The following is a 27,670-nucleotide window of genomic DNA, read 5'->3' as shown; positions in this document are numbered from 1 at the left end:
TACTCTGGCACACTTGTCCGCGTTCAGCTGCCGTTAATCTCAACTCTATGGGCCAGTAGATCCCCTGTTTTTTATGCATATCTTAACTCAGAAAAAGAGCTTTTTCTGTTTCCTGCGCCACTGAGCAGTTCAAATAGTAATGACCAAGGCAGTAGTTCTAGGTTTTTTGTTTGTTTGTTATTTTACTGTGGAACACTTTGAAAAGTGCTCTATAAAAAACTTTACATCCTATCTTACTAAGACCTGCTTACCAGAATAACATTTAAATATGATTGCCCTATATTTTTACACAAATGTGTAAAAATATAGGGTATCAATCTATCTGGTTCTAACCAGTGAGCAGGATTTACTGAAGTACTGTGGTTTAATTATTACCAAAACCAGTGTGTCAGCTTGCACGCAGACACACTCCTCCCATCATGTAACATCTCCGCTCTCACTGTCTCACCTTGCTTTGTGCTTACAGCTCACACTGTATAACATGGCAAACAATATTAAGAGCTTTTCAGTGAGATACAATCCCATAAATGAAAGTAATACTTTCACTAGTGGTGACTGTATTGCAGGACAAATTAAACTGGAACTGACAAAAGAGTGCAAAATAGGTTCACTGTGTATAAAGCTGAAGGGAAAAGCAAACGTCAAATGGACTGAAATGTATGGAAAGACTATCGTAACATACCATAACAAAGAGAAGTACTTCAGTGTCAAGCAAGATGTCATTCTGGATGGCCGAGGTAAGTAACTTATTCAGTTTAGAAACAACCTGCTGTAATTGTAAAATAGTAAATTAATTAATTATTAATGTAGCACTGTTGCATCTCTTTTCTTGGCTCTTTCAGATTTTTTTCACTGCATCTGTCTCATCATTATCACTTAAATTAAAAAACTTTTTGTTAAACAAATATACGCACATATTATATGATCAAGAAAAATCCAGATCCTGGTTGTCCATACATTATAGATATAAAAACAACAATGATTTGTGTGTTTTAAGCCCATTTACTGGCGTAGCGAACACACGTTATATAACAGTAACAGCTGAATTACCTCCCATTTTTGTTCCACAATTGTTCTTCAGGATGAATAATCAACACTTTTATCATTCAAAAGGGCAACTGTGCTCACATTAGTCTAACAGCTAAACATGTATTTATTTTCTAAATGATTAACACTGCTACAATCTTTTTTTTTTTTTTTAAATAAACTTAATTGCCTTTCAGGTAATAATGTTGTTGCTCAGGACTGCCATGTCTACCCATTCACCTTTCAGATCCCTGCACAGTGAGTCTTTTTAACGAATGAAACAACTTGAACAATTATTAGATATTTTTTACCAGTGTCTTTAAGCATGAACACTTTTAAGTTTGTTCTTTTTTTGTTAGCAACAAGCATCTATCTATCATAATATAAACTCTATTTAATTTCCCACTCATATGAGTAGCTAGTTCCTCTTGATGCATTGCGAGTATTAACCTTGGACAATCTAAAAATAGTGCTACCGAAAGACTATTACTTTCTCTCATCCAGTCTGTCTTGTTGTGGTTTGTTTTGTCACGTCCTGTAGAGACCTGCCACCCTCCTTCAAAGGCCCGTATGGAAAAATCCAGTACACACTGGAGGCAACTCTGAGCAGGTCGATGAGAATAGACACCAAAGCTAAGGCGAAGTTTACTCTCATCCACAAACCAACCCTAAACAGTGATCCATTGCTGATGGTACCCACCTTACAGACCACACACTCACAGATGCATGTCCAATGAGTTTGCCGGGTCGTTTTGTTGACAAAGCTGCCGTAATGAGAAGTAACACAGTGTCTGACTAATTCATCATTTTTCTGGCAGACTCCACAAAACAGCACCATCAATAAGACAATGAAGCTCTTTACATCAGGGTCAGTTGGCATGGATGTAAATATCGTGCGGATGGGCTTCCACCAAGGTAATTTTAAACCATGTGAATTATTCAATTATGCATTCACTAAACAGATTGTCTTGACATTGGGCTGTAGTAATCCCTCTCTACTTCAACGCTGAATCATGTGCAGCTCAAAGTCCCTGCTTATAATCATTTTTATTATCTAAAGATAAGAGCAACAAATGAGGCATGTAGTTCAACTAAAAGCAGAGATATATCCACGTGTTCTCTAGGTTAGAGGTTACAAAACCAAAGTTTTAAAATTAATCCCCTCACCGCCTCTATAAACAAAAAGTACTAGAGGACTCTTATTTTGGAAAATCTTCGCTATTTACACTTTAAATTGATTTAGTAAATGCACAGGTTGGTGTTAAAACAAAATATCACCAGAATCCAGGAAATTAAGTGCATTCCTTGCTTCATTCAACTTAAAAGGTTTTCTGCACCAATTTTATTTGGTAGGGTATGGCCAGGTATAGCCAGTGGTGACTGATGTTAGCTAATGTGGCAAGGTTTAGATAGATGTTGAGTGATGGACATTACTGAGTCAGTATGCAAACTTTATAACCTTTTCTATTGTGCAATGTCGTACAATGATGCTGTTCTGCAACCAAGGGTTGGGGATGGCAATTGACTATCCAATGGGATACAGGGGCTCACACAACAACAAAGAAAAAACAAAGTTCAGGTTATCACACACAGAGAGGAGGGATGATTTCATTCACTGCACAGGATGCCATTACTGCTAAATTAATGCTAAATGTCACATAGAGCTCCTTAATTGAAATAAATAATTATATAATTTAAATACCTCTAAAATCCAGGTTTCTAATTTGGGATTTAGTTCCAGAGACAGATACAGTAATACAATAAGAGATACAGGTTTTTTACTGGGACAATATCAGACAATTTAATTACATTGTGCTCAACAGCATTCAGAAAAATAAAATGGCTTTAATAATGTTTTTATAGTTACATTTGTTAAGACAATGCAGGAGTATATTTTTATGCACAGCATAAAAAAGGTTTATATGCAGTATGAAATTACTGCTGTCTGTCCCTCCTGTGTGGGTGTCAACCCAGAGAGAAAGAGGGACAATTCAATTTAGCATGTTTGGTGTTTTCAACAGTTGTGCATGAGGTGCTGCTCTGTTTTGCAGGGGAAGGCATAAAGGTTGTGGCCTCTATCCAAAACAGGTCATCTCGAGAAATCAAGCCCAAATACTGTTTATATGAGAAGTACAGTTACTTCGCAAAGAAAAAGAGGAAACTCCAAACCAAAGACATCCTGAAAGAGGAGGGGGAAGCCATCCCACCTTCTGCGGGTCAGACCGTCACTAAGATCATCACCATCCCTTCCTCCACGCCTCCATCTATCCTGAACTGCAACATCATCAAGGCAGAGTACAGGCTCAGAGTGTGTATAATCTTCTAAAAACATATCAGTGATTTTTTATGTCTACAGGGCTGCATGGTCATTGTAAGAACTGTCTGTATCCACCTCAGGTCTACCTGGATGTTAAGTATGCTCAAGACCCCAAGATCAAGTTCCCCATAGTCATCCTGCCTGCTTCACAGGGGCCTGATGATGAGGAGCAGCTGTCTGCTTTTACGTCTTCCATTTTTGCTTAATTCCTGTTTTCCAGGCACCAAGAGTAAAGGCACTGTGGATATTTGTCTATTCTAAAATATAAAAGATAATAATTAGAATATTTGGAGTAGGAATGAAATTGAGTTTATCAGCTGTTTCACAACGGGATGACTTGATTGTAAATAATTTTCTGTGTTGATTTCATGGTGTTGTTTGCGATGAGGAATACTGAAATGTTGTAAATTAGGAAATGGCTGTGATAACTAATTTTAATGCAACAATAAATACATAATAAAATATCATATGTCAGAGAAAACATGATACCCTAATGAGGACAAACAGTTTTCAGTCCGTAATCATTTCTTTTATCAGTCTGACAAGAGATTACTGACATGAGCAATGGGTGCTTTGAGAACTACGATTACTTTGCGCTGGATTTATAAATATCGGATCTTATCTCTTGGCCACCTATTATTTGCAAATCAAGACCATTAAAAAAGAAAGATAATCTGAAAAACAGGGATGTACTTATCTGAGAGTGAATAAAAATGAAAAGGACATACTAATAGAGTGAAAAAGCTCATTTTACTTTTACTATAGCAATGGATTCATGGTAAAAAAAAAAAAAAAAAATATGAAACAGAATAATAGCAAAAGCACTTTATTCTAGGAAACTGAGGCACGACTGGATCCTTAAACTACTCTGTTGCGGCTGTGTGTGTTGATGCTGTTGTCCCTTCCCCCTCTGTAGATCTGCCCAGGTGTGCTGCATCACCTAACGAGATGCATTGCTCCTGGCTGGGGAAGGAGCTGCTTGAAACGCGTCTTTGAAAGCAGCAGAGCAGAGAGGCTTCTAATGTTGGGACTGCTAGTCTTGCTGCCTCTCTGCCTGGGGTTTTTCATGTCTTCTTTCATTTGTCTTGTCTTATGTGTGTATTATTTTGGGTCAGTGGTGGAGTGTTGTTTGCTTCAACTCTCATTGATTATCACTATTAAATATTGTACCAGCATTAATAAGGGCCCATTACAATATAAATGACTCAAACTCTCAGTCACAAGATGCTGCCAAACTCGATGGTTATAAACACACCTGAACATTTGAGATGTGTACTTTCTTTCCACAGGAAAAAAATAATAATAATAACCTGAATGAATCACATGCTGATTGTGATCACATTTCATAACATAGGGTTCATTAACCTGAATGTTTTATTCACCCCACCCTTGTCGCCTGTCCTCTAAATCATACGTGAACAAGACAACTCCAACATTAAAGGTGATAAACATCATTTTTGTGTGGACAGTTGATGAAAGGAACTGAAAAGGCTATAGTAGCAAACTTTCCTCTCCTTTTTGTTTGGTTTGTGAAAAAAGCACACCATGCAAATATCAATACTTATGTTGTGAATTTTTGACATCTATAAATGACATGTATAATACCTGTTTCCATAAACCGTCATGACACATTATTACATTTTATAAAAGTCATAAAGAAAGTGTAGGCATTACAACACAAGATCGAGTATCCCAGTGACTCAGAATTTACTCTACTATTTTGTGTGAAAGATTATCAGCTGTACACTCCACAGCCACACTCTTCTCATTCTGTTATTACCTTTCCATATAAAACATCCACGATTACTACAGTCCACTAAAACCGACCTTTACAAAGTTCATAATGTTACAGCTGTGATTCGGTGTAAGCAGGAGGCCACAGGCCAAGTGGTGAAGATAATTACATCCGTGATTAAACAGGCTACAGTACCGCAGCAGGACCTCCACAGTGATATCGCTTTATACAACAGTTGTGTCATTTATTCGTTAACAGTAATACAGGAAAACGGATTATGATTTGTTTGTCCATCTAAATATTTGTTTGCCTCTGCCAACACAAATACTTTCAGTTCCCGCTTAAAGTTACAGCTGTTGCCTAGCAACACAAAACTTTTTCCTGCAAATTAGCTTGCTTGGTACTCTGTGTTAGCAAGGTCTACATGTTATGCGCAGGGGAGCTGCGTAGTATCATATACATTTATCTGTGTGTTTCCAGTGAAATAGAGTGGTTTAACTGTAGCAGACTGTTGTATAATGTGTGTTTCTCTTGACTTACTGCAGTACTACTCCCGCTGACAGCCGCCTCCTGAGGAAACTGTGGCTCCTGTCACCAGTGAATGGAGAGGACCTGCCAGTACAGTGTCTGTCAAACATCCCATGCCGGGTTTAAAAGGCTCCTCGTCTCCGCGCCACACTTTTGAAAAGTAATTGTGCAGTCTTGAAGCACCGAGGTTAACCAGCTAGCTATACTGCGGCAGCTAAGCTAAAAACAACAGCGGGTAAGAGCCGCTCCACAGGTCCACAGAAAAGTCCTCACAGCAGCTTGCTGAAAAACACCACCGACACCAGTGTAACCCAGCGTCCTGGGTTCGTCTGACTTTAAATAGTAAAACAATAAACGGGACTGAAGATGGTGTAGCAGCTCCAGCAGGAACTGCTGCCCTTTTATTTTGCCTAACCAAAACTCCCACATAACAAGCCCCGAAAAGAGTGGAAGTTCTCCCCATTACTTTTTTCCTGCCATACGGCAACTCCAGAGGGACACACTAAAGGCCGTCGACTTTTTTTTTTTTTTTTTTTTTTTACAGCGGCAGCATTTTAATTATATTTAAATATGAATTAGAAAAACGGTCTTGTAATGAACTTATGCTTAGACCATTGAGTAGCCTGACTAAATTTGGCCAAATTTAAATCTAATCACAATCCTTATAAAATATATCGAACAACAGGACCGACAGATAAGAGGTGTCTGAACATAATTCAATAACTCACTGTGTAGAGGAATAAATGAATGAACGCGGGTGAGAGGTTCCTCCTCAGGACGCGGACACTCCCACGCGGAAGTTAGGGGTGGTCTTTATGTTGTTTGTCTCAGTTTATCAATCACATATTTTCTCGAAGGGCTTTCCGTGGAGCCGTCGCCTACCATGTCGAGCACCGTAAAGAGCCTAAAAGTCACTTTTGACCCCATTAACGAGGAAAATACTTTTACCAGTGGCGACACCGTTTCTGGTAAAGTGGTGCTGGAGGTGGCCAAAGAGTGTCATATAGCCTCCCTGTTAATTAAATTCAAGGGGAAAGCAGAAGTCTTGTGGACCGAGAGACACGGCCAAACTACTGTCGTATATCACTCCAAGGACAAGTACTTCAGCATCAAACATTACTTCATCCGAGACAAAGATCACAAAGGTAAGTGCGTAAAAGGAACATGGAGAATTTAACGCGGACTGGCTGCTTTGCATAAGTTTCGGCACGCAAAATCACTGAATGCACGGATGTCAGTTTTTTCCAAAGTTGTTTGGGATAGTGAAAAGCAATGTATAGTCGTGTCTTTGCAGAAGTACGCACACACACACAAAAAAAAACAATGCACTGAGCAGTCAAGCCCCCAAGTCCCCACACACTAACACCAACTCTAACAAGCAAAGAAATGGAATTTGTACAGAATGTTCTTAATACGAAAGTTTGCTTGAAAACATTCATTTTTACAACAAAATGATAATTAATAATTAAATACTAATATTATAATAATTTTTAATTGTTTATTTTATCAGTTGCTTAGGTCATTTACAGTGTGCAAAAACATCCTGGCAACCTGTCTCCAGCTTCTCACCTGTGAGGACTTTTTGCTTTTATTTGTTTAATGTGGCTGTAATCTAAATGTCTCTGGGGTTTAGATTTCACCTTAAGTTGACAGAGATTGTAATGGCCATTTTTAAAAAAAAATTTCAGACATTTTCGTGGTAACAAATGTTGACATTTGTTAATTCTGTTAATGCGTTAATTCAGTGTGCTGCTTTTTTTTTTAACTTTCAGATGACAACCAAGCACTATTGACAAGCGGGAATGGAGAAACTTGTAAGTATATATTTTTTTTAAAAGTACAACAGGCTGAAAAATCTGTCAATACATCAGTCTATCCAGTTGCCAAACCAAAATCAACAAACAATATCTGAATCTGAGGACATTATGTGATGTGTTAACTGGCCATTAAAATTCTTTAACAGAGCTGTCTGAGGATGTAAAATGAAATTTAGTATGAATAATTGTTTCCTTTTCTTATCACACTGTATCATATTTCATTTTGTGTCATTCTGTGGTGAGGTTTAGTTTTTATCGGAGTTTTCAGAAAGAGATTGTGCTGCGATATTAATTTTATTAAGAATAGCTATATACAGATATCTGATGATATTTTTTTCATAGCTTTTGATTGCTCATCTGCAGTACTTTATTAGTATTTATTATTATTATTATTAACGGCTTCAATGAGCTGAAAGGACAAAACCATGTTGACCACCCACTCCAATCACAAACCATAAACCATAACCACTAAAGCCATTAGCAAAAGACTGCAAGAGTACATTTATACTCTGCTATCTACTTAGCATGTGGTAAATGTTTTAGAAGCTTTACAGAGAAGTCTGTGTTGCTTTTCTGTCTTTGTATTTTTATTGTTTTATGACATTTGACCTGTTTCTGTCTGTGTGGTCAAACGGAGCTGATTAAGAAACTGCATTGTACCAACACACCAGTTCCCCCTGATGTCAAAGGGCTAGATCAGACTTGAAATCAGATGTTTGAGCATGCTCTTCCTCACCTGCAGCTTTACAATGTCTTGTTGCTTTACAGACAGCAATGTTATTGCCCCAGGATGCCATATTTACCCATTCACCTTCCTGATCCCTCTCCAGTAAGTAAGCATTCTCTTAATGGTTCCATAATGACTCGGACAGTCCCTTATCATCTCCAGACTTAGTTTTATTACAAGGAAAATATAATGCTTGCACATATTATCATCTAAAAATGTCTTAATAGATTAACTTAGGGGTATACAAGTGTAATTTATTTTGAGAGAATACGATTGGTGAAATCACTTTGAAAAGTTAAGTCTGTAAACATTTACAGACTTAATGTAGAGTGTAGAGTGTTTCTTGCTTTCTTGTATGTGCAATGCTTGAATCAATTCCCAGTCAGTGGGTCATGTTCCTCTGCTCTTGTGCTGTAGGGAAATGCCCTCCTCCTTCAATGGCTCTTTTGGTAAAATTGTGTACTCACTGGAAGCCAAGCTGAGCAGATCAATGAGGATTGATAAAAAAGATTCAACTAAGATCAACTTTGTGTCGAGGGCGGACCTGAGCAGTGACCCTGGGCTAATGGTATGTGCTGAGTTACATTTTCATTCCTGTCATTCCAGCAGGAGGGAAAAAGCCAGCCCTTGTTTGTTCCTGCAAGGAGGTATATTGAACAGTGTACACACCCCAACTGCCTCCAGGTGTGAACTTGAATGAATATATTCATCAAATCAGCCCTGTGTAAAGATGTTTTGAAAATGCTTTGAAAAGGTTCTGTTTGCCCCAGAAGAGATACGGTCTAATGGCTATTTTAACAGCAAACCTCTAGAATTTGCTCAGTTTGCATAGCTTTTGTTATGGCGGGGCACCGCAGGTGGACATTTGAGACACCAGAATAAACACTATTACATTAAGTGTTTTCTTTTCTTTCTTAATGTTACTTGTATTTAATTAATTAAACTTGTCTTTTTTCAGGTGCCGCAGCATGAGTCTAAGGATAAGAAAATGAAAATTTTCACCTCAGGAACAGTAGCTATGGATGTGAATCTTGAAAAAACAGGTTTCTTCCAAGGTGAGAGCCCTAAAGGGATATTCACTATTCTTAGTTGTTATTTGTTACTCTTGTGAGTCTCATGCCAAGGCTTGTTTTGACATTCATGGTCTCTTGCAGGAGAAGGATTAAAGGTTCTGACCTCCGTTCACAACAACTCATCTCGCGAGATCAAACCCAAGTACTGCGTGTACAGAAAGCACAGCTTCTTTGCACGAGGGAAGAGAAGAGTCTGTACTAAAGACCTCTTTAAAGAGGTGGGGGAGCCCATCCCTCCTTCTACTAAATTAATGTTACCCAAGTCCTCCCCATCCCCCACGACGTGGAGCCTTCCATCCCCAACTGCAGTATCATCAAAGTAGAGTACAGACTCAGGGTAAGCATTTACTTTAAATGGAAACAGATGTGTGTGCTCGTCTTTATGTGACTGCACTAAAAAGGTAATGTGTCTTGAAAAAGTGTTTATTGTAAGAATTTTTATTAATATAATAAACATCTCAAGTCTGGTCAAATTTTCCTATAATCCAAAATATAAAAATCAGAATTAGTTCTGTTATTAATTACAGTTATTTATTATTGTATTATATAATTATTTATATTTATTTTTATAAAAAAAAACACCCATAGAATGTTTTTCAATAATAGTAGACATGACATGCAAGACTCTTTTCCTTCCAACCTGTAGAATAGACACGCCCACTGATGTCATATTGGCTCAAAGTTAGGTGCGGGGACTAGAAGAGATCCTGTTAGATGGTAGTTATATAGGGTTAAAAGTGCTTGTCTGTGCAACATCTTACACACTCAATTTATAAAAGAAAAAAACTCCAGAAACGTCCACTCTATTGAGGAGATAGACCATGCAACTCACCATATCAATAGAAATAATGGTAATAAGAGATTGTTGACCAAATTGAATTAGAAGAACTAAGACGAAAAGGTCAGCACACCTCCAAATAGCAAACACTCCCATGTCAATATCTAATTTCTGAGTTACCCACTAACAAACTTAAAAGTAAACATTGAGGGATTGTTGAATCTACATATCTAGATGAGTGTGTCCTATGGCCTCACTTTGCAGAACCAAACTGCTTTGAATCCATTCCTCTCTCATTGCTCACGTTCTTTGCCAGAGGAGTCTGTCATGCACACAAAATATAAATAATTGTACACAATGCTGATAATTCTGGTGATTAGATATTCAGTAATAGAACATCAACAATGTTTTCCACAGGTCTACCTCGATGTCAAATATGCTTCCGACCCTGAGATCAAATTTCCCATAGTCATCCTGCCAGCCTCTCAGGTTGCTGCCATGGCTCCACCACCTGCTGCTTCTGGCTTTGGATTTGAACCATTCGGGAGCACAAACCCACCAGCCTGGGGCATCGTACCACCACAGCCACCACCAGCAACAGCACCACATCCTTTGGATCCCCCACCTCCCTATGGATCATTTGGGATGTACCCACCTTTGTCAGATTTTGAAAAAAAAAATTACTGAACAGAATGTGAAGATACCTAGACTTTTCAGGGAAGTTTAAAACATAAATACAAACAGTTATTGCTTTAATTAATTGTCAACCTACAGTGTTTCACTTTGTTATTGTTGCATTTGTTTATTGCAGTTTGAGGATCACCAACTTGTCTTTGACTTCAATCAAATCCATTAGATTTGTTCTCTGGTTCTTTGTTTTTTATAAAAATGGTCATTTTATAATGGAAAAGTGAAAATATTGTCCCTGCTTTTAGTAAGCTTCTTGTCTCAGTTTGAGATAATTACAGTTATACGCTTATTTCTATGTGATGAAATGTATTAACTTGAGAAACTTGAGAAACAAAGCATTTATGGAATATAAACTGTTTTGTCAGTCTTTGTGCTGAGTCATTGGACTGAATGTAGCTATCATTGTCATTTACATTTCTTTGTCCTGTTTTTACTGAACGAACTCTTCTGTGTCATTAAAATATACCTCTTTCCTATAAGTGAAGTGTCTAATATTTGAGTTCGTACCCCTGTTTTGTCTGTATTATTTCATTTCATACTACATAACTCAAGGGTAGGTCAGTATTTCAGGAATATACACACACTTAATCTGGCAGTGTCTCTGGTAAACAATGCAGGTTAAATGGATTTATGGATAAAAATCTGTCTGAAGAAATGTTAAAATATCTGGTTGAAAAGTTTCGCTTACTTTTTCCATTTACTTGTTCCCACCAGCTCACTAATATGTCTTTTATGCATTACATGAATGTAACAGAAATACTTTATTTAGATTTAGATTTAGATTTTTCCTTTCATTTGTGTAAACAATAATTAACACTATACTACTTACTTACTTATACTTTAAATACTGAATGCATAAACCTCGGGGAAAAAAATCCATTAAAGTCTTGTCATTATGATAAACTTTATTTAAACATGATATGTTTGGGAAATAAACCACATCCTTCATTAAAATTATATAATACTAAACTGCACCATAGAGGTTTGATTCATATGACTAGACAACCTGTTACTTTAAATATTCTGATTAAACAGCCTAGTCAAGTCATATCTGCTACTGGAACTTATGCTGCCACTGAAATGCAATAACAATGACTGCAATTTCATTGGTGGTGCCCAACATTTTGAAAATTCTATTTTTATTTTTATGAAAAGTTTTATCTTTTCATTAATGTCTGTGAGAGAAAAGGCACCATTGACCACAATTTAGTATTAGTTTTATTAACTACTGACACCAAAATTGTTTCTGAATGGCCAACTTTTCACAGTAAAATCTGTGGATTATCAATAACCAGGACATTGTGTAGAGACTTTAGTTGCTCCAACAGCTGGTGAAACAGCTTTGTTTTATATAACTTGTGTTCCTGTACTGGAAATATACCAGGTCATTCAACTACAACTTCCTTCTGATTAAAATTCCATTATGTCATACAGCACATGTTACCTGTACACTAAATGGAAATTTGTTGGATATGATTGGAAAATGTGTCATGAGACAAATTGACAAAGTGGAGCATGTGACATAAATTACATGTATTACTCCCCGCCCACTGAGATTCTCAAGAGAGCACAGTCCCTCCCATGTCATTGTGTTTGTGTGTGCCTCTCATCTGTGCTGTGGGCACAAGAGAGGAAAACAGGTTTAACAAGATTTGCATGTCTGAGATCAGATATAAACAGTGTGAAGCAGCTGTTCAGAGTTTACAAGGCTTGAGCTTCCTCATGGTTTCACGGGACATTTGATCTTTTCCTCTGTGTATTTTTCTGTGGAGAATGACAATCAAAAACTTTGCAATTGAATATGATGCCATCAACAGCAGAAACACCTTCACAAATGGAGATACCGTTAATGGGAGAATCATAGTGGAGGTTTCTAAGGAAACAAAAATCCAGGCTCTTGTTTTTATAGCACAAGGAAAGGCTCGTGTCCGTTGGACTGAACATTATGGACAGCACCACACTCATGTGTACTGGGCAGATGAGAAATATTATGATATCAAACATCATATCCTGAGAGAGTCGAGACAAGACGGTAAAGTATTAAATTAATATTTACATTGTAGGTGATGCAACGACATTTAGAAAATGACTTATTAATATTGGCGTACTGTTTTAAGACTTGTAACAATTCTGTTCCAGGCACTGAAATCATTGGCAAAGGAAGACATGTATTTCCCTTTTCCTTCCAAATTCCTGAAAGGTGGCTTTTTTAACTTAATTTTCATTTTAAATTGATGTTTTGCTTCTTTTCAGGTCATTAACTTTTTCATGATTATACTTCACAGGAAGATTCCATCAACATTCAAATCCTCCATCGGCAAAATTGTTCATAAAATGAAGGCAGAACTCAAACAATCAATGAAGCTGACAAAAAAGGCAAAAATCCACTTCACATTTGTGTCCAAAGCAGACATGGATATTCCCGGCCTTATGGTAAGACATCATCTTTAAAACAGCAACCATTTAGTGACAATTATTGATCTCTGTTAATCTAATTGTGCTCTATTCTTTAGGATCCTCAGTATGGTTGCAAAGACAAATCTGTCAAAGTTTTTGGTTCAGGAATGGTTTCAATGGATGTTCACACCAAGCGGATGGGATACAAGCAAGGTAATAATCCTGCACCCCAAAAACTTTGATTGACTGCATTTCCTTGTTTAGAGCAGGAATTTGTTGGCTAAAAACTACAGCCTGTTTCATCAAGGAAACATTAGTTACAAAATGTTGTTTGCAATACTTACCCCTTCCTAACCTGTTGGGCAAGTCAACTGAGTGCCCTGTACTAAATATTTGTATGTAGTCATGATAGTGACTTGATAAAGGGAGAGGAGAACCTCAATCCTTAATACTTTAAAACGCAAGATTATTTTTTGCTGTGCTACTCATCAGCAAAAATACTGATAAGTGTCTGAGCCATATACATATTGAAACTACAGCTGTTCTGTATGCTGAAATCTTTCTCTAGAAAAATGGTTAGATGTCAAGTGTGTTCTGAACTTGGGAATGTGAAAGCAACAGGGTACAGAGCAATGCACAGAGGGTGTAAGGTTTGGGGGAAGGTCAATACAGGTCCAACAGGTTTATGCCTTGGTGCATGGCAACAGGTTAATCTAAACATGGCCCAGGCAGGGGAAGAAGAGAGTGTATCTGCCAGCTTAAATCACTGGGACAGACCAGTCAGTACCAGTAAGGTGTTGGTCTCTATGAACAAGGAAGAATAAAAATCTTGCTAATATATCAACAACTCCCTGTTCACCTGCACCATCATTTTTAGCCCCACAGGTAACCCCCACTTATGACTTAGATATTTTACGTAAAGATGTTGGTGAAGATTCTCAGTTACGCAGGTTTTGGTGGTGCTATATCGTAGGCAACTGGACTTGCTTTGAGTTGTCAAAGACATTTCACCTCCAAGAGACTTCTTCAATTCCGACTCGTGGGAAGTTGCAGGTTTACATTAACCTGTCCACCTAGTTGAAGATGATATTTTAAGGGACTTGAGTGACTCAGTTTGTGGGTCCCTATTAAAATCCCCAAGTTCTGGGGTAAAAGAATTGTTACAGAATTGTAATTGGTACCAACCACTGATTGGGTTCAGAAATTGATCAGCTTTCTTTTCTCAATTTTACAGGAGAGCCTATCAAAGTTACTGTTGATGTCAGCAACCACTCCAGTCGTTCAGCGAAGCCAAAATTCATCCTGTACGAGAAGCGGAGTTTCTTTGCCCAGGGTCGCAGGAGAGTTTGCACAAATGAGATCCTAAAGGAGAAGACAGAGGCTGTTGAATCCTCTAAGACAGAGACTGTGACTAAGGTGATCACAGTCCCTAGAGAGCTACCTCCCTCCATCTTGAACTGCTCCATCATCAAGCTGGAGTACAGGCTGAAGGTAAATTTCATATTATGGTCAAAATGTTTAAAAACATCTTATTGAATGAGTAATGAGAAGTACATTCCCCAGTTACAGGTGACACAAAATAAAATGGTGAGATTATAAACAAATATTCTCTAGGAAAAGGCTTAGTATTCCCGCTATGCCTTTATATACAAAAGGGCAAATGGAATATCTTCATCACTGATTACTTAAACTGACAGCATACAGGGAGAGCATACATAAATATAATCAATTCACAAATATTTCAAAGAAAGAAATCCTATAGTAAACCAAAGGGGACCTCTAGTGATAAAACAAAGGGATGAGAAACATAAGAAAGCCCTACTGTCAAAATGCAAAACCTGCCCAATTATGAATATCAACATTTATCTGGAGACTTTAAACCCATTATTGTTCTTGTTTCGATCCAAAGGAGTCCATAATGTGCACAGTCTGAAACTGACTTTATGCAACACTGTGCAATGATTCTGGTAATATACAAGAGAAAATCAAATCCAACAATATAACATTAAACATGTTTTTTCAGATCAATCTAGATGTCAAATATGCTTCAGACCCAGAGATCAAACTCCCCATAGTCATCTTACCTTCCTCTGAGGTTCCTGCTGTGAAACAACCTCCTCCTGCTGGACCTGGATTTGAAGCATTTGGGAACCCAAACCAAGCACACTGGAGCATGGCACCACAACCACTACCAGCACCCCAAGGTCTGGATCCCCCACCTCCTTATGGAGCATATTCAGTGTACCCCTCATATCCTGATTATAGCAAATAACAGTTAACCATTAACAATGCAAACAAGGCTACAGAGGCCTGGTAAGCTCACTTCTCTCTAACTCCACTGCCACAGATTTCTTTGCTTTTTTGAACTTGTAGTCTTTAGCCCCAAAGTTTTCATGCAGCTCCCTCTGGAGATTCAAAAGTTATTGACTTTTCAGCTGTGTTGTGTAGCTGATCCACTGCAAACCATGTCTTTCAGTTTAAAATGTTTACTTACAGTTCTGCAGGAGCAGAAATCCAGCAATTACCTGCAAGTAGAAATTAGCCCCTTTTACACAGAGATTGTGTTATATGGTCACATGCCAAGTCCCATGCCCTGTTTGCAGTTTTACACAGACCCAAACAATGGCGACATCATACTGCCCCAGAGTGTAATTTTAGACAGCACGGCGGCATAAAGCGAAACAGACGTGACAGGCATGACGTGTAACACAACAGCGTCAGCCTCTGATGTGATATACTGTATAACAACAAGTCTGCAGCGCTTTCTAAAAATAACAATGGCACAACAGGGCAATAACAATCATTTACCATCTCTGTTATATGTTGGCTGATCTCCCCCTCTGGTTAAAGGGTTTTATTTTTAGCTGTGTAACAGAAAATTATTTTAAAGTTTCTATTTTGTGTCATAATAGTGACCATGTGATTCTTGGTCAGTTCCTAGTCATGTTTATGCCATTTGTTTTACTGTGAATTTCAGTGTTATGTTCATCCTACTACATTATCTGCTGGCTTGGAATCGCATGCAACATTCAGAGCATAGCTTTGAGTCTGAGGCAGGAATATAGCACACACTTCTCAATATGGAGGTGGCTAACTTGGCAGCTAGCAGCTAACAGTGCTAACTCAATAAACAGTGCTAACTGAAACACTGCTTACAGAGCTAATATTGTTAAACTGAGGGGAAACCGTGAGCTGCTGCAATGGCACTGTCCCAATACCAGTGGTAACCACCATATGAACGTAGATCAGAGCAGGAGTGACTAGCTAGCCAGTGGGACACACACACATGCACTTGCCGACAGACACTGTGCCACAGCATAACGTAGATTACAACACACAGAGACAAAGCGTGACTTCAGTTGTTTGCTGCTGTATTAATGTTCTGGATGCCATATGCAGCTCCTGTAAATTAATATCACCTCAAGGACAAGGTGAAACCGAACTACTGTTGAATAAACATATAGGGACACTGTACATTTTTCAGTTGATACATGATGTTTTGTGAAGTTATACATTATCTCAGTATCTGGGACATATACCTTATATATTTTTTTAATCAAATAATACTAAAGTGATGTGGCTGTATATTTATACCTGTACAAATTTGCATTGAACAGTAAAGCTGCCTATAGCCCACTGTGTCTTTTGTTTCAACTCATTGTTTTATGATGTGAGTGTGTAACGATTTAGTGTGAAACTGAAACTCAGTTGCAGAGAAAAGCACCTAACAGTTTATCAGATCCAAGTCTGGATCCAAGCAGAGTCAGAAACTGGGTACAAACATACAAATGAACTTTACAGAATATCACAGAGGGTAAAAGTAGGAATTCAACAAACTGACATGTAATGTTTTAGTTATATACAGATGATTCTGTGTGTGTTTGGTCACAATTTCTGTCTTGCAGTTTATCAGATCTGTGGTACAACTTATAATCATATTATTACCTTTAAATCTAATCATGTTAATTCACTTGAAGTCAGGAATTCTAGAATCATATTTTAAGAAAAGATCCTTTGGCCAGTGTGGAGATTTTGCACAAATTTTATTTCTAAAGAGAAGATTGAGCCAGCAGTAAACAGGCTGTGGCCAAGGTGATCAACATCCCAAGAGACCAGCTGCCTTGCTCCGTCTTGAGCTACTCCATCTCCAAGCTAGAGTGGAGGCTGAAAGTAAACAGCACCGTGTTATGGTAAACAAAAAGGTTGTTGAACGTGTACTGACTGTGAATCTGTTTGCACTAGGCCACCCTTAAAGAAGATGAAATTTCATATCACTTGTCACAAAGTTGTTCTAGATGTTTCTTTGATCAAATCTCCTAAAGTAAAACTTTCAGTTGTGATTATTTTAAGCGTGCTGAACTATCTGGACACCATCTTGAGATTAAATGCATCAATACAGGACAATATATGCTCTAAATGCTCCAGTACATGCCCTTCATATGTGCAAATTTAGGAATGCTTGCTTGATTCATCTATATTGCATCCCTGCGTACTAGTCCTGTATCATCTCTCTATAACAGTAGCTCATGTTTTCTGATTCAGTCGCAATATTGAATGTTTGTTTGTTCTGTACTGTTTATTTACTCTGTTTTATATTGTATAGCTGACATATAAGTGAGCAAATAATCAGAAGGAGTGCCAAAATACTGTGGCTTTCACGTTTTTTCCCATAATCTTCACAAAGTAGCAATAAATGTGAACACATAGCACACTGTTATAATTTATAATTTGTCTTTTACTGCATCCATATTGCCACTCTCAATTATTTTGGCCTAATTTACTTGCAGAGCTGCTGGCTAGAGTTACCTGCGTGAAAGTGACACCTGCAGCTCTTAAACACGTGATCATGTGTGACACAGATACAGCCTCAGAAGAGGTGCACTGCTAGAGTGCATATGCCAGCCTTGTCTGATCCTTGTTCATCAACAAAAGGCTCCATTTCAACACCACCCTGAATCGATTCAAGCCAGCTTCTGGCAAATTCTTCAGAATTATTTTGTTCAAAAGAAGGATCATCCTTGTGCTTTCACTCCAGAGCCTTTAGGTAGGGTACCTGATGTATTGTTATCATGACGGTAAAGCATCTCTTGGTGGATTACAACAAGGTGAATGAACAAGGCACCTTCTCTCCTGGGGACGTCCTCTCTGGCAGGGTGACAGTAGTGACCAGCAAGGAAACCAAAGTGCAGTGTTTTTTGGTCCGAGCCAAAGGAAAAGCTAAGGTGACATGGCTTGAACAAGAAGGACAAGCCACGGAGACGCACAGCGAAAAGAAGAAATACTTTTATTTTGAACATATTATTCTTCAGGATAAAAACAAAGGAGATGGTTAGTACAAACAAAATAAAAGCCTTTAAACTGTTAAGTTTATAGATATTTTATGTTCTGTAAATAAACTGATGAATGAGTATTTAAAAGAAATGTTTTTTTTTTTTTAAGGTACAGAAATCATCCACCCTGGGAGGAATGTGTATCCATTCAGCTTTGTGATTCCAAATACGTACGTGTGCTGATCTAACCTAACCTTCTATATGGAAATTTTATATTTACAGTGTATTAAACACTTCCTTGCTAGCTGGTGATATAAAAATAATCTCCTGTATGCATTTGAATTATTTCCCTACAGAGATATGCCTTCATCTTACGTGGGAAAATGGGGCAAAATAACTTATAGTTTGCGAGCAAAGCTGACTCAGTCAATCTGGCTCGTTCATAAAACCAAGACTGAGTTCCCTTTTTTGACCAAGTCTGAGTTCCCCTTTGCTTCCAAGTCTGAAATGATAATCATTGGGCTTAAGGTATGCAATAGATTTGGCTTTGTACTTAAACCAGGCTTGTGTTAGTGTTTCCATTTAAGGATTATAATTAAAATATCATTATAACATAATAATAATAATAATCTGTGCAGTTAATGCAAGCTAATGAAAGATTCAGCTTTCTGTTTATATCTCTATTTGGTAGGAGCAACAATATGCAACCAGGATTTCATTTTCAGGGTCAGCAAAGGTTACTATGAATGTTACCTCTGAAAAAATGGGAGTAAAGCAAGGTAAGCACATTCCACCAAGATTATATATTTCTCTGAATGTCCTTAACTGAATCATTAATGATGCTTTTTCCTCTTAAATATAAACAGGTGATGCAACAGGAGTCTCTGTAGAGGTACTCAATGAATCTGCACGCACAGTAACACCCAGATTCTACCTGTGTGAGAAACAAACCTTTGTTGCTCAGTCGAAGAGGATAGTGCACACAAATGACACCCTTTTTGGGACAGGAGACCCTGTTCCAGCTGAGAGCAGTCAGACTGTAACCAAAGTTCTGAGCGTACCTCCACAGCTTCACCCGACCTTCTTCAACTGCAGCATGATGAAGCTTGAGTACAGAATTAAGGTATTTATATTTTGTATATCGTGCCATCAATTGCTTATTGTCTTTAAAAAAAAAAAAAACACTTGGATTGGAAATATAGTGGTTGCAATACATCTGTGGAAGACTTTTTGTAGTAGGCCTACATATGATGTCAACAGCACCACATTGTGGCTGTATGAGGGGGAGAGACAAAGAGGATGAAGGGGAGTCCTCGCAGCTTGCTTACACACTAATGACAACATTAAGAGTTGTGCTTCTTTGTTTGCAGGTCACTCTTGATGTCCCTCTGGCAAGAGACTCAGAGATCAAACTTCCTCTGGTCATTCTGTTGGGTTCACCAAAACCACATCAACAAAAACCAAAGAGATCCATCTGGTTCAGAAAGTTTCCTGGTTAAAAATAGATCAAGAGACAGTGGTGTGCATTTTGTATGACACAGAGCAACAGGACTCAAATTAACAACACAGAAAAAACTGGTCAATGCAGCTGCTTTAATGGAGTTCAAACTACCTCAAGTACCTGAGTATTCACTGAATATTATTTTCTCTTGTCCACTAGATGGAGATGTGTCACTAATTAGCCTGCAGTATTTCAAATATTAATTTGTTGGAGTGAATACACTTAAATCCAAGTACTCAGATCCATTACCAATGTAAAAATGAATGAAGGTATCAATTTGACAGTGTAAAAACACTTTATGTGAATAACATATTATCATATATTACATTGATGTATCTTTGCATATACATTTTTACTGTTGGAGCTGGTTGAGGACGAGCTAATCTTTTCTGCTTTGTATACAGTAAAGTTTAAGTTAAGATTAAGTCAAAAGTTGTGCTGCATATATCTGTTTTCATTTTTAGAACATTCTCCAATTGTCCAGAGTTCCCATCCAGGGATCACAAGGCTTTATCTGAGAAGGAGAAAACAGATCAAGCGCTCCTGCCTGACAAGGACACGCCCCTCTCAGGTGGAAACGCTTCTGCCTAATCAGAGGCATTAAATACTGCCTTCCTCTCACTGTTGAGTCTTTTCCCCCCCGTCATGCTGTGTGTGTCCTAGAAGTTGGCTTTTGACGTGTTTTACTTCATCTCTATTTCTTTTGAGATTATTTGATGTTATCTTGACACTTTGTTTCTCGTGCAGAGCAAAAACCACACACAAACAAAGAGGCAAAAAAACCTTACCAAGAAATGAAAAGAAAAGAAAAAAAGCTCTGCCTTTGAACTCTGCCTGGACTCTTGTCTCCTTCATGTCTCCAACACCCTCCAGAACATCCTTAAACCCTCAGATTTAGAATCTGACACTAATCTTTGCTTTTAAAAAAACCAAAAAAACAAGAATTTTAGATCTTTGAGCCTCAGTTATTCATTTAAATGAAACCATGTGAGAAGTATAGAGGGGAAATGCCTCTTTGGTGGAACTGCTAACTACTCATCGAGTTGAAATGTGCCCCAACTAGACACTGTTTTTTTGGAAAGGGTAACTAGCCAAAAAAGTTGGTGAAAAGTGTGCTGTGCAGGATTTTCATACAAACAAAAACCCAACCATAAATAATGGTCTCATACAAAAGTAATCCCTTTCCATCATCACTTATGGCCCATTATAACTGTATGGTGTTGTATTTATCTGCATCCCTGCCTGTTTTTTTATTTTCTTATTTTGTTGTGGGACATTTACAGGCTGCAACCTTTAGGAAGTAGCATATATTGCCAAAAGAAAACAAACAGCATGCGGGTGAGGCAGGAACCAGGTAGGGCGGCAACTAGGCAATAGCATCAGAAAAACTGCAGACATAGTGTTGAAAGAAAACTCCAATATAGTTAGAAAAAAACCCTTGCTGTTCCAAAACAACAGTGAATCTGGGGTTGGCTTTCACTGGTGAGCACTGAAGGAGAGATGGCGATGATGAGAGATGCAGAGTTCGCCTTGGACAGGTAGGAGCTAGCAACTAGCTTGGTTAGCTTGCTAATGTTTCGGCTTTTCTATTACAACAAATATAACATCCATACAATAGTAGCTTGCAGTGTACATAAAGTAGTGTAGAGAGGAGGAGCCAAGTTTAATGCTGATTTTGTGAACATTAAACAACAATTCCTGCATAGTGCACCTTTAATCTTAATAACCATGCATCCTGTTTTCTGTGTAAAGTAACTAGTAACCTGTGATTGCAGTGGATAACAGATCATAATATTTCTGTCCGAATTGTTAAAGAATAAAAGTATAAAGTGTTATGAAATTGGGAAAGTATAGTACAAATACCTAAAAAGCTTGTGTTTTATTAATATAAATTTGTTAAGAAGAAGACAGTCCTCTTCTGTATGAGACACCAATTAATTTGAACAGATATGAATAATGTACATTTAAGAAGTTATTCGTCATCTCTTCACAATTGTGACCGTGATAGCACATTCATACATTGCAGCTAAGAGACAAACAGTGACTCAGTCAGATCTGAGAATTAGATGTTAGGGGTTTCTCACGCTCATCCTCATCCACGGACTCATTTTGCAACCAAAGGAAAGCATTGAACAAAGGCACATTCATGATTCTAACAGTACATGTGTTACCCAACCAGCGGTTAAGTGAAACCAGGCCCATGTTCTTGACAGAGACTCAGAGATCTTTCCCTGCCCAGGAGGGGAAACATGTTGAGCTGAGCATTTTATGGTTGGGATCCATCCTGGAAACATTAGATCTGGCTATTGTGACACCACGTTCAGCACACCCACCTACCCAGAGAGAGAAGGAGAGAGAGAACAGTGTTGGGTTGTGGCGCACAAATAAGCTTTAATATTTTCAGCCCACAAGACAGAGAAGAAATTGACAATGTTCTGCTCTCCACATTAATAATACAAAAGCACAAGAATGACCAACAAACAGGCTTCAGATCCCACATGCACATGTCCTCTGCACTGCTGTTATGGGAATTGAAAAATTAAGCTCATATTTCAGCTCACATCTGCTGCAATTGACTTGTCATCATGTGTTACTTGAGCCTGTTAGAAAATGTATTAATATTTGAGTGGAAACACATAAAATGTCATTTGAATAATATGTCACGCAGCTTTTAATATATCACTTATTGTAAGTAACTTTGATCGTATAATGACTATGTGGGTAGAGGAGGACTGACAGCCACTGACATTAGTCAGCACATGTTGGAAAAATGGAAAACTCTGGCTCTAAATGCTGCGTGATGGAATAGAAATTTGCAGTGTGGTTTTATAGTGTGCAGATTTAGCTACTACTGCCTCCTACACCTGCATGAAGATATCTGCAACGCTGCAGCATGTTCTTCAGTAAAACTGAAACTTTCGGAGTGGTTTGGCATGATGCAGAACACAGCGTGACAGATTCCTCTAATCCCTGAGTCCTACACCTGCATGAAGACGTCTCCAGAGCAGCAGCTTCATGTCATTCTGCTCATTTTTGGCAGCAGTCATAGTGTTGGCTGCGCTGTAGCAGAGCCTGCCTGGTAACCAGTCTGGCTCTGTGTACAGTGTACAGGCTGTCAGCCAGCCAGCTCCCTCCCTGCACACACACACGCGCACACACACACACACACACACACACACACACACACACACACACACATAAGCACCATAGCCTTGCCTGGTTTTGGAGAAGGGGTAGGGAGGTGTGGCCTCTGGCACCTCCCACCTCCGTAGCCAGAGCCAGTACCATGACAACCATGCGGGCCTGCTGGCGACTCCCTGTCTTCATCGGCCACGGTTGCCATGGTAACTCCCCAAAGGGGCTCCCGCAGATCAGCGGGATGGCCGTCCAGTTGACTAACCCTCTCCCAGCTGGGGAACGGCTGAGAGAGCGAGCAAGAGAGCAGAGTGAAGGGGAAGGGAGGGTGTGCGTGCAATGTGTGTGTGTGTGTGTGTGTGTGTGTGTGTGTGTGTGTGTGTGTGAATGTGTAGGATGGCACAGCAGAGCCCGAGGAGAGAGGGAGATAGAGAGAAAGAGAGGCAGTGTGCTACAGAGGGAGAGATAGGAAGAAGAGAGACCTCAGAAAGACACAGGAGACGGCGAGTCTGACCTGCTGAAGCGGCCTGTCTCTGCCTACATGCAGCTCTCAGCCTGCCGGCCTGATAGCAGCTGACAGGAAAGCTTTGATGTAAATACTCATTATGTTTAACACCAATCACAAAATATTTCTTAATTCAATTGTCCTCCTCTTATAGCTTTGATCCAACACACTGCTTTAACTAATAGCTTACATGCTGATTTACATGACTCATATGAATGTCCTAACCCCTTTTGTCTCACTCTAACCAATTACACATAACGATACTTCTCCCCAAAAGTGTGTTTCTGTCATTTTTCTTCCATTTTCCAATCATGTCAGTGACAAGTACCACGTTTTGAGTTTGGACCCAGTAGAGCAGAGCCACAGATGGCTCTGTGTAAGCAGTGCGGTTGGAGAAAGAAATGGCATTACTAGGTCCGTTGGCTGGAGAGTACTGAGGGGCTCTAATTGCTCCAAGCTGTGTCCCCTTGAAGGCCCAGAGACACACAGATTTTCATGTGAAGCCACAACCAAATGTGTGTAAATTCATTTAATGCTCAGATTTTATCTCAACATAGTTTTACTGTTTTAATAGTATGGTGTTGTTCATGCTTTAATACCACAAAAGGAAACAGATGATTCAGTAAAGTACATCATAATGAAGTTTTTATTTTGGAAAAGGAGAGAGATAAACTTCCCATAGTAAACATTTTCTGATCTATTGTAAGTGCAGAAAAGTTTGATTTCTTCTTTTTCATATAAAATCCTTCTCATTATTTTAAACGTATAAAAAAGTGACACAAGGCAATTCTGTCAGTGTTACAGAAGGCAAGTTGCCAAAACATTCTATACTAATTGAAATCATCTACAGTTTTTCAGTTTATTTTCTCTATTATAACGTGCAATAATACTTCTATCCTAAAACTAGCTCTACATAAAGTGTGTGACTATATTGTGCACTTTGTAGTGGTAACCTTTGGAATTACAAATTGATTTACTGTTTTAAAAAATCCCTTGACACAAGTCGTTTGATTACACAAAGGATATAAAAACAAAACAAAAAAAAGCAGTTCAATGTTATTTATGAAACTCAGAGAAGCACCCGCCCCTGCATAGGTGGACATTGCATATCTTGCAGCCGAACACGCTTTCATGTCGCAGTCCCTTGTTGGTGCAGTTCCTGCAGCGACGAGAGCGCTCTGACATGCGCTCCAGACGGTGTCCATACTCTATGGGTGAATCTGCGTGTCTCTTGCGTGCTGCCCGCTCCATGCCCCTCGCCCCTTGGTAGTCTCCAATCAGCTGCTGCGCCAAGCGAACCCGGAAGTGGCGCTGGGTGAACTGCTTGCCATTGAAGCCCGCTGGCGGTGTCCCCCCTCTGCTCTCCCTCAGGATGATGTAAGCGTTGACAATGCACAGATTGACGTAGAACCACAGGAAGTAGCGCCACCACTTCTTACACGGCCTGCCAACCTGGTAGCACTCCCTCAGCTGGTCGCACAGGTCAACGCCCCTCATGTTCTCCTGGTACAGCAGCAGGGGCAGAGGTCGAGGTACGCCGAATGACAAACCTGAGCAGTTCATGCTGTCGCTCTCCCCCTCCCCGTCTGTCTCATGCAGCTGCCGCCCTGGACTGATACCCACAATCCCCGGAGCGGAGTTGGTGGAGAGGCAGCTCACCACCTTGACATCCCGTGTCACCGTAGCAACCAGGTTGCCACGCTGGCACTGGTAGAACTCACCCTGGGACAGCTTTCCAACATTACGGGGGCGCAGGACCTCTGGGTATCCTTTGCGCGCGGGCTGGGTGGGCCCACAGGCGTACAGTCCGTCCCTCAGCAGCCGCTGGAGGAGGGGCACTGAGGTGAAGAAGCTGTCCATGAAGAGATGGTGGTACTGACCCTCCAGGCCGCGCACCAAGGAGGTCACCACCCTGTATCCCAGAGACGCCGCCGCCTCGTCTTCACCTGGTTTGCCTACGTAGATCTTGGCCCGGTGGCAGTAGCCTGTGCGCGAGTCACACAGCATCCACACTGTCAGCCCTTTCCTCAGGGGCTTGGAGGGCATGTACTGGGTGGGGGAGAAACGTCCCTTCATGACAATGGCACACTTGTCTATGGTCAGACAGCGATTGGGCGTGTACGCATCCCACATGTTGTTCTCCACCACATCAAGGAGAGGCCTGATTTTGAAGAGGGCGTCGTACCCTCGCTCCCCTCGCACGGGCTCAGACTCACGGTCACACAGCTGCAGATACTGGGTGAGTTTCTCAAAGCGCCTGGCTGTCATTGTTTTTTTAAAGCCAGCGTTGCCAATGAAAATGTCACTGGCCCAGTACATGCCAGTGTCTGGGAGCTGATTGATGCCCATCAGGATGTTCAGACCTACATAAGCTTTCATCTCTCTGACATCAGTGGGGTGCCAGTGGGGGTCTGATTTTCCACTCCTCCTTTGCCGATAGAGGGCGTATTTGTTTGTTTGTTCTACCATGTGTTCAAAAAGAGAATCTGGGAAGAGTATCCGGAAATAGTCACGGGTGTCAGCATCGTCCCCCAGCGAGTGCTGAGGGCCGCTGACAGCGGAGAAAGGTTCGATAGAAATTACCTGATCAGGTTCACCCCAGAAATCTGGAGAAGTGCAGTCCTCGTCCGAGTCCTCTTCAAAGCTGAAAAAACTCCTGCGCTCCTCCTCCTCCAAATCGGAGAAATCAATATCCGAATCGTTCGAGGTGGTATCAGAGCAGTTGGTGGAGGTAGAATAATAACAGTCCTCTGCGTACTCATCCTCGTCGTGCTTGATCCCATTACTCCCAGTGACCAAAATTATGTTGCAGCCTCCTGCAATGAAGCTGGCCGCGTCTGCAGTCTCCGCCGCGGCTGCTGCTGTGCTCGTGAATCCATTCTCCCCTTCGCCGTCCTCCTCCTCCTCCTCCCGCACTTCGTCTTCCTCGTCCGAGTCGGGCTTTCTGTACGGAATTTCAAACCACTTCACATCGGCTGAAAGATTAAGCGGAGACTCTTGGCTGTCGCACACCGTGCTACTTTCTGTGTCCGCGCTAGTTTCCAAAATAGTAAAAAGCTCTCTCCCTTTTCTTGCCGTCGCCATGTCGGGGTATTAAAGTGCCCCTGCATGAGTCTTTTTATGTATATTTTTTCAACGTGGGAACATAATCGCACCAACCGGTCATCCGAAATGAACTGATGTGCACTTAACGGCAGCCTCTTCTCCGAAAACTTGCTGGTCGTGGACCTATGCGGCGTCTATAAGCTTGATTCTCATTGTTTCCGCTCCTGGTTTTTCTGGGCTTTGTAGCGCAGTGTGGCCGCAGACGTCAGAAGCTGCATGCATGTCCTGCTTTGTAGGGCGTTTTGCGACTGCAGCTGGTGGGGTTGCTAGTTCGCTAGGCTGGCAGATGGCCGCTTGCTGTTCTAATGCCCGCTGGCATTCACCACTATCAATAAGCCGGATACCCATCTCTGAGGCCGCGGAGATACAGAAACCACTGCGTAAAATCCAAACATCAAAAATACTGTCAATCAGCCGTCTTAACCAAACAGTTGGGAGAGTGAAAACTTTCCAGCAGCCACAGCTCACATACTGTAAATGATCTCCTTTCACCTAAATCTCTGCAGTTTTAAACTTTAATACGTCTTTTATGTATTCATCCATAATTAGGGAATGCGTAAAACGCACACAACGTTATTAAAATGCACTGATGGATGTTTCCACATCACACAGACTCCTTATTCACCCGTTTGCTAAACAGACTACACTCTGAGCTCGGGCAGAGAAGCAGCTTGTTCATTCATAAACATGCTTCTTCCCTCTGACAGGTTCCTACATGAATCTGAAGCCCTATAGGCTATTGTGGAATTAGGGACCTCCCTCTATTTTATGAATGTGGGCAGATACTCTTGTGTTTTACTCCAGCGCTAAGGATGAACAGCTTCCCCTGATGAGATTGATTGATCCCCTGCTGCTTGAACCTGTTGACCCAACACATGCAGGCATTTGCTGTGTGATTTCAATTATCATTTTTCTGTGTGAAAATTCACAACAAAATGTCCATTACTTTATCAAACATCCCATAGTAACATGCCTGTAGGGTGAAGTCAGGTGCAATGGGACACTTTTCGGTTGATTACCAAAAAAACACCTATAACTCTGCAGACTGCATCTAATGTTACTTTTA

At 40.0% G+C, this 27,670-nt stretch overlaps 2 protein-coding genes and 1 pseudogene across 2 annotated transcripts; all 3 read left to right on the top strand.

Annotated features, from left to right (window-relative positions):
- Positions 1-481: 481 nt before the first annotated feature.
- On the top strand, positions 482-3,549 carry LOC121944125 (arrestin domain-containing protein 3-like). Its single transcript, XM_042487812.1, has 6 exons — positions 482-737; positions 1,224-1,284; positions 1,568-1,718; positions 1,845-1,941; positions 3,078-3,334; positions 3,424-3,549. The coding sequence occupies exons 1-6, from the start codon at positions 482-484 to the stop codon at positions 3,547-3,549; spliced, it is 948 nt and encodes a 315-aa protein (XP_042343746.1).
- Positions 3,550-6,446: 2,897 nt separating this feature from the next.
- LOC121943934 lies at positions 6,447-11,170 on the top strand (annotated as a pseudogene).
- A 1,235-nt stretch (positions 11,171-12,405) lies between these two features.
- LOC121944604 (arrestin domain-containing protein 3-like) lies at positions 12,406-16,727 on the top strand. The gene is made up of 6 exons (XM_042488452.1): positions 12,406-12,723; positions 12,831-12,891; positions 12,977-13,124; positions 13,205-13,301; positions 14,323-14,579; positions 15,112-16,727. The coding sequence occupies exons 1-6, from the start codon at positions 12,465-12,467 to the stop codon at positions 15,358-15,360; spliced, it is 1,071 nt and encodes a 356-aa protein (XP_042344386.1). The 5' UTR covers positions 12,406-12,464; the 3' UTR covers positions 15,361-16,727.
- The last annotated feature ends 10,943 nt before the right edge of the window (positions 16,728-27,670 follow it).

This window comes from Plectropomus leopardus, chromosome 6 (genome assembly GCF_008729295.1).
Source record: "Plectropomus leopardus isolate mb chromosome 6, YSFRI_Pleo_2.0, whole genome shotgun sequence".
Taxonomy (NCBI): domain Eukaryota; kingdom Metazoa; phylum Chordata; class Actinopteri; order Perciformes; family Serranidae; genus Plectropomus; species Plectropomus leopardus.
This window is presented reverse-complemented; position numbering and strand designations above follow the sequence as displayed.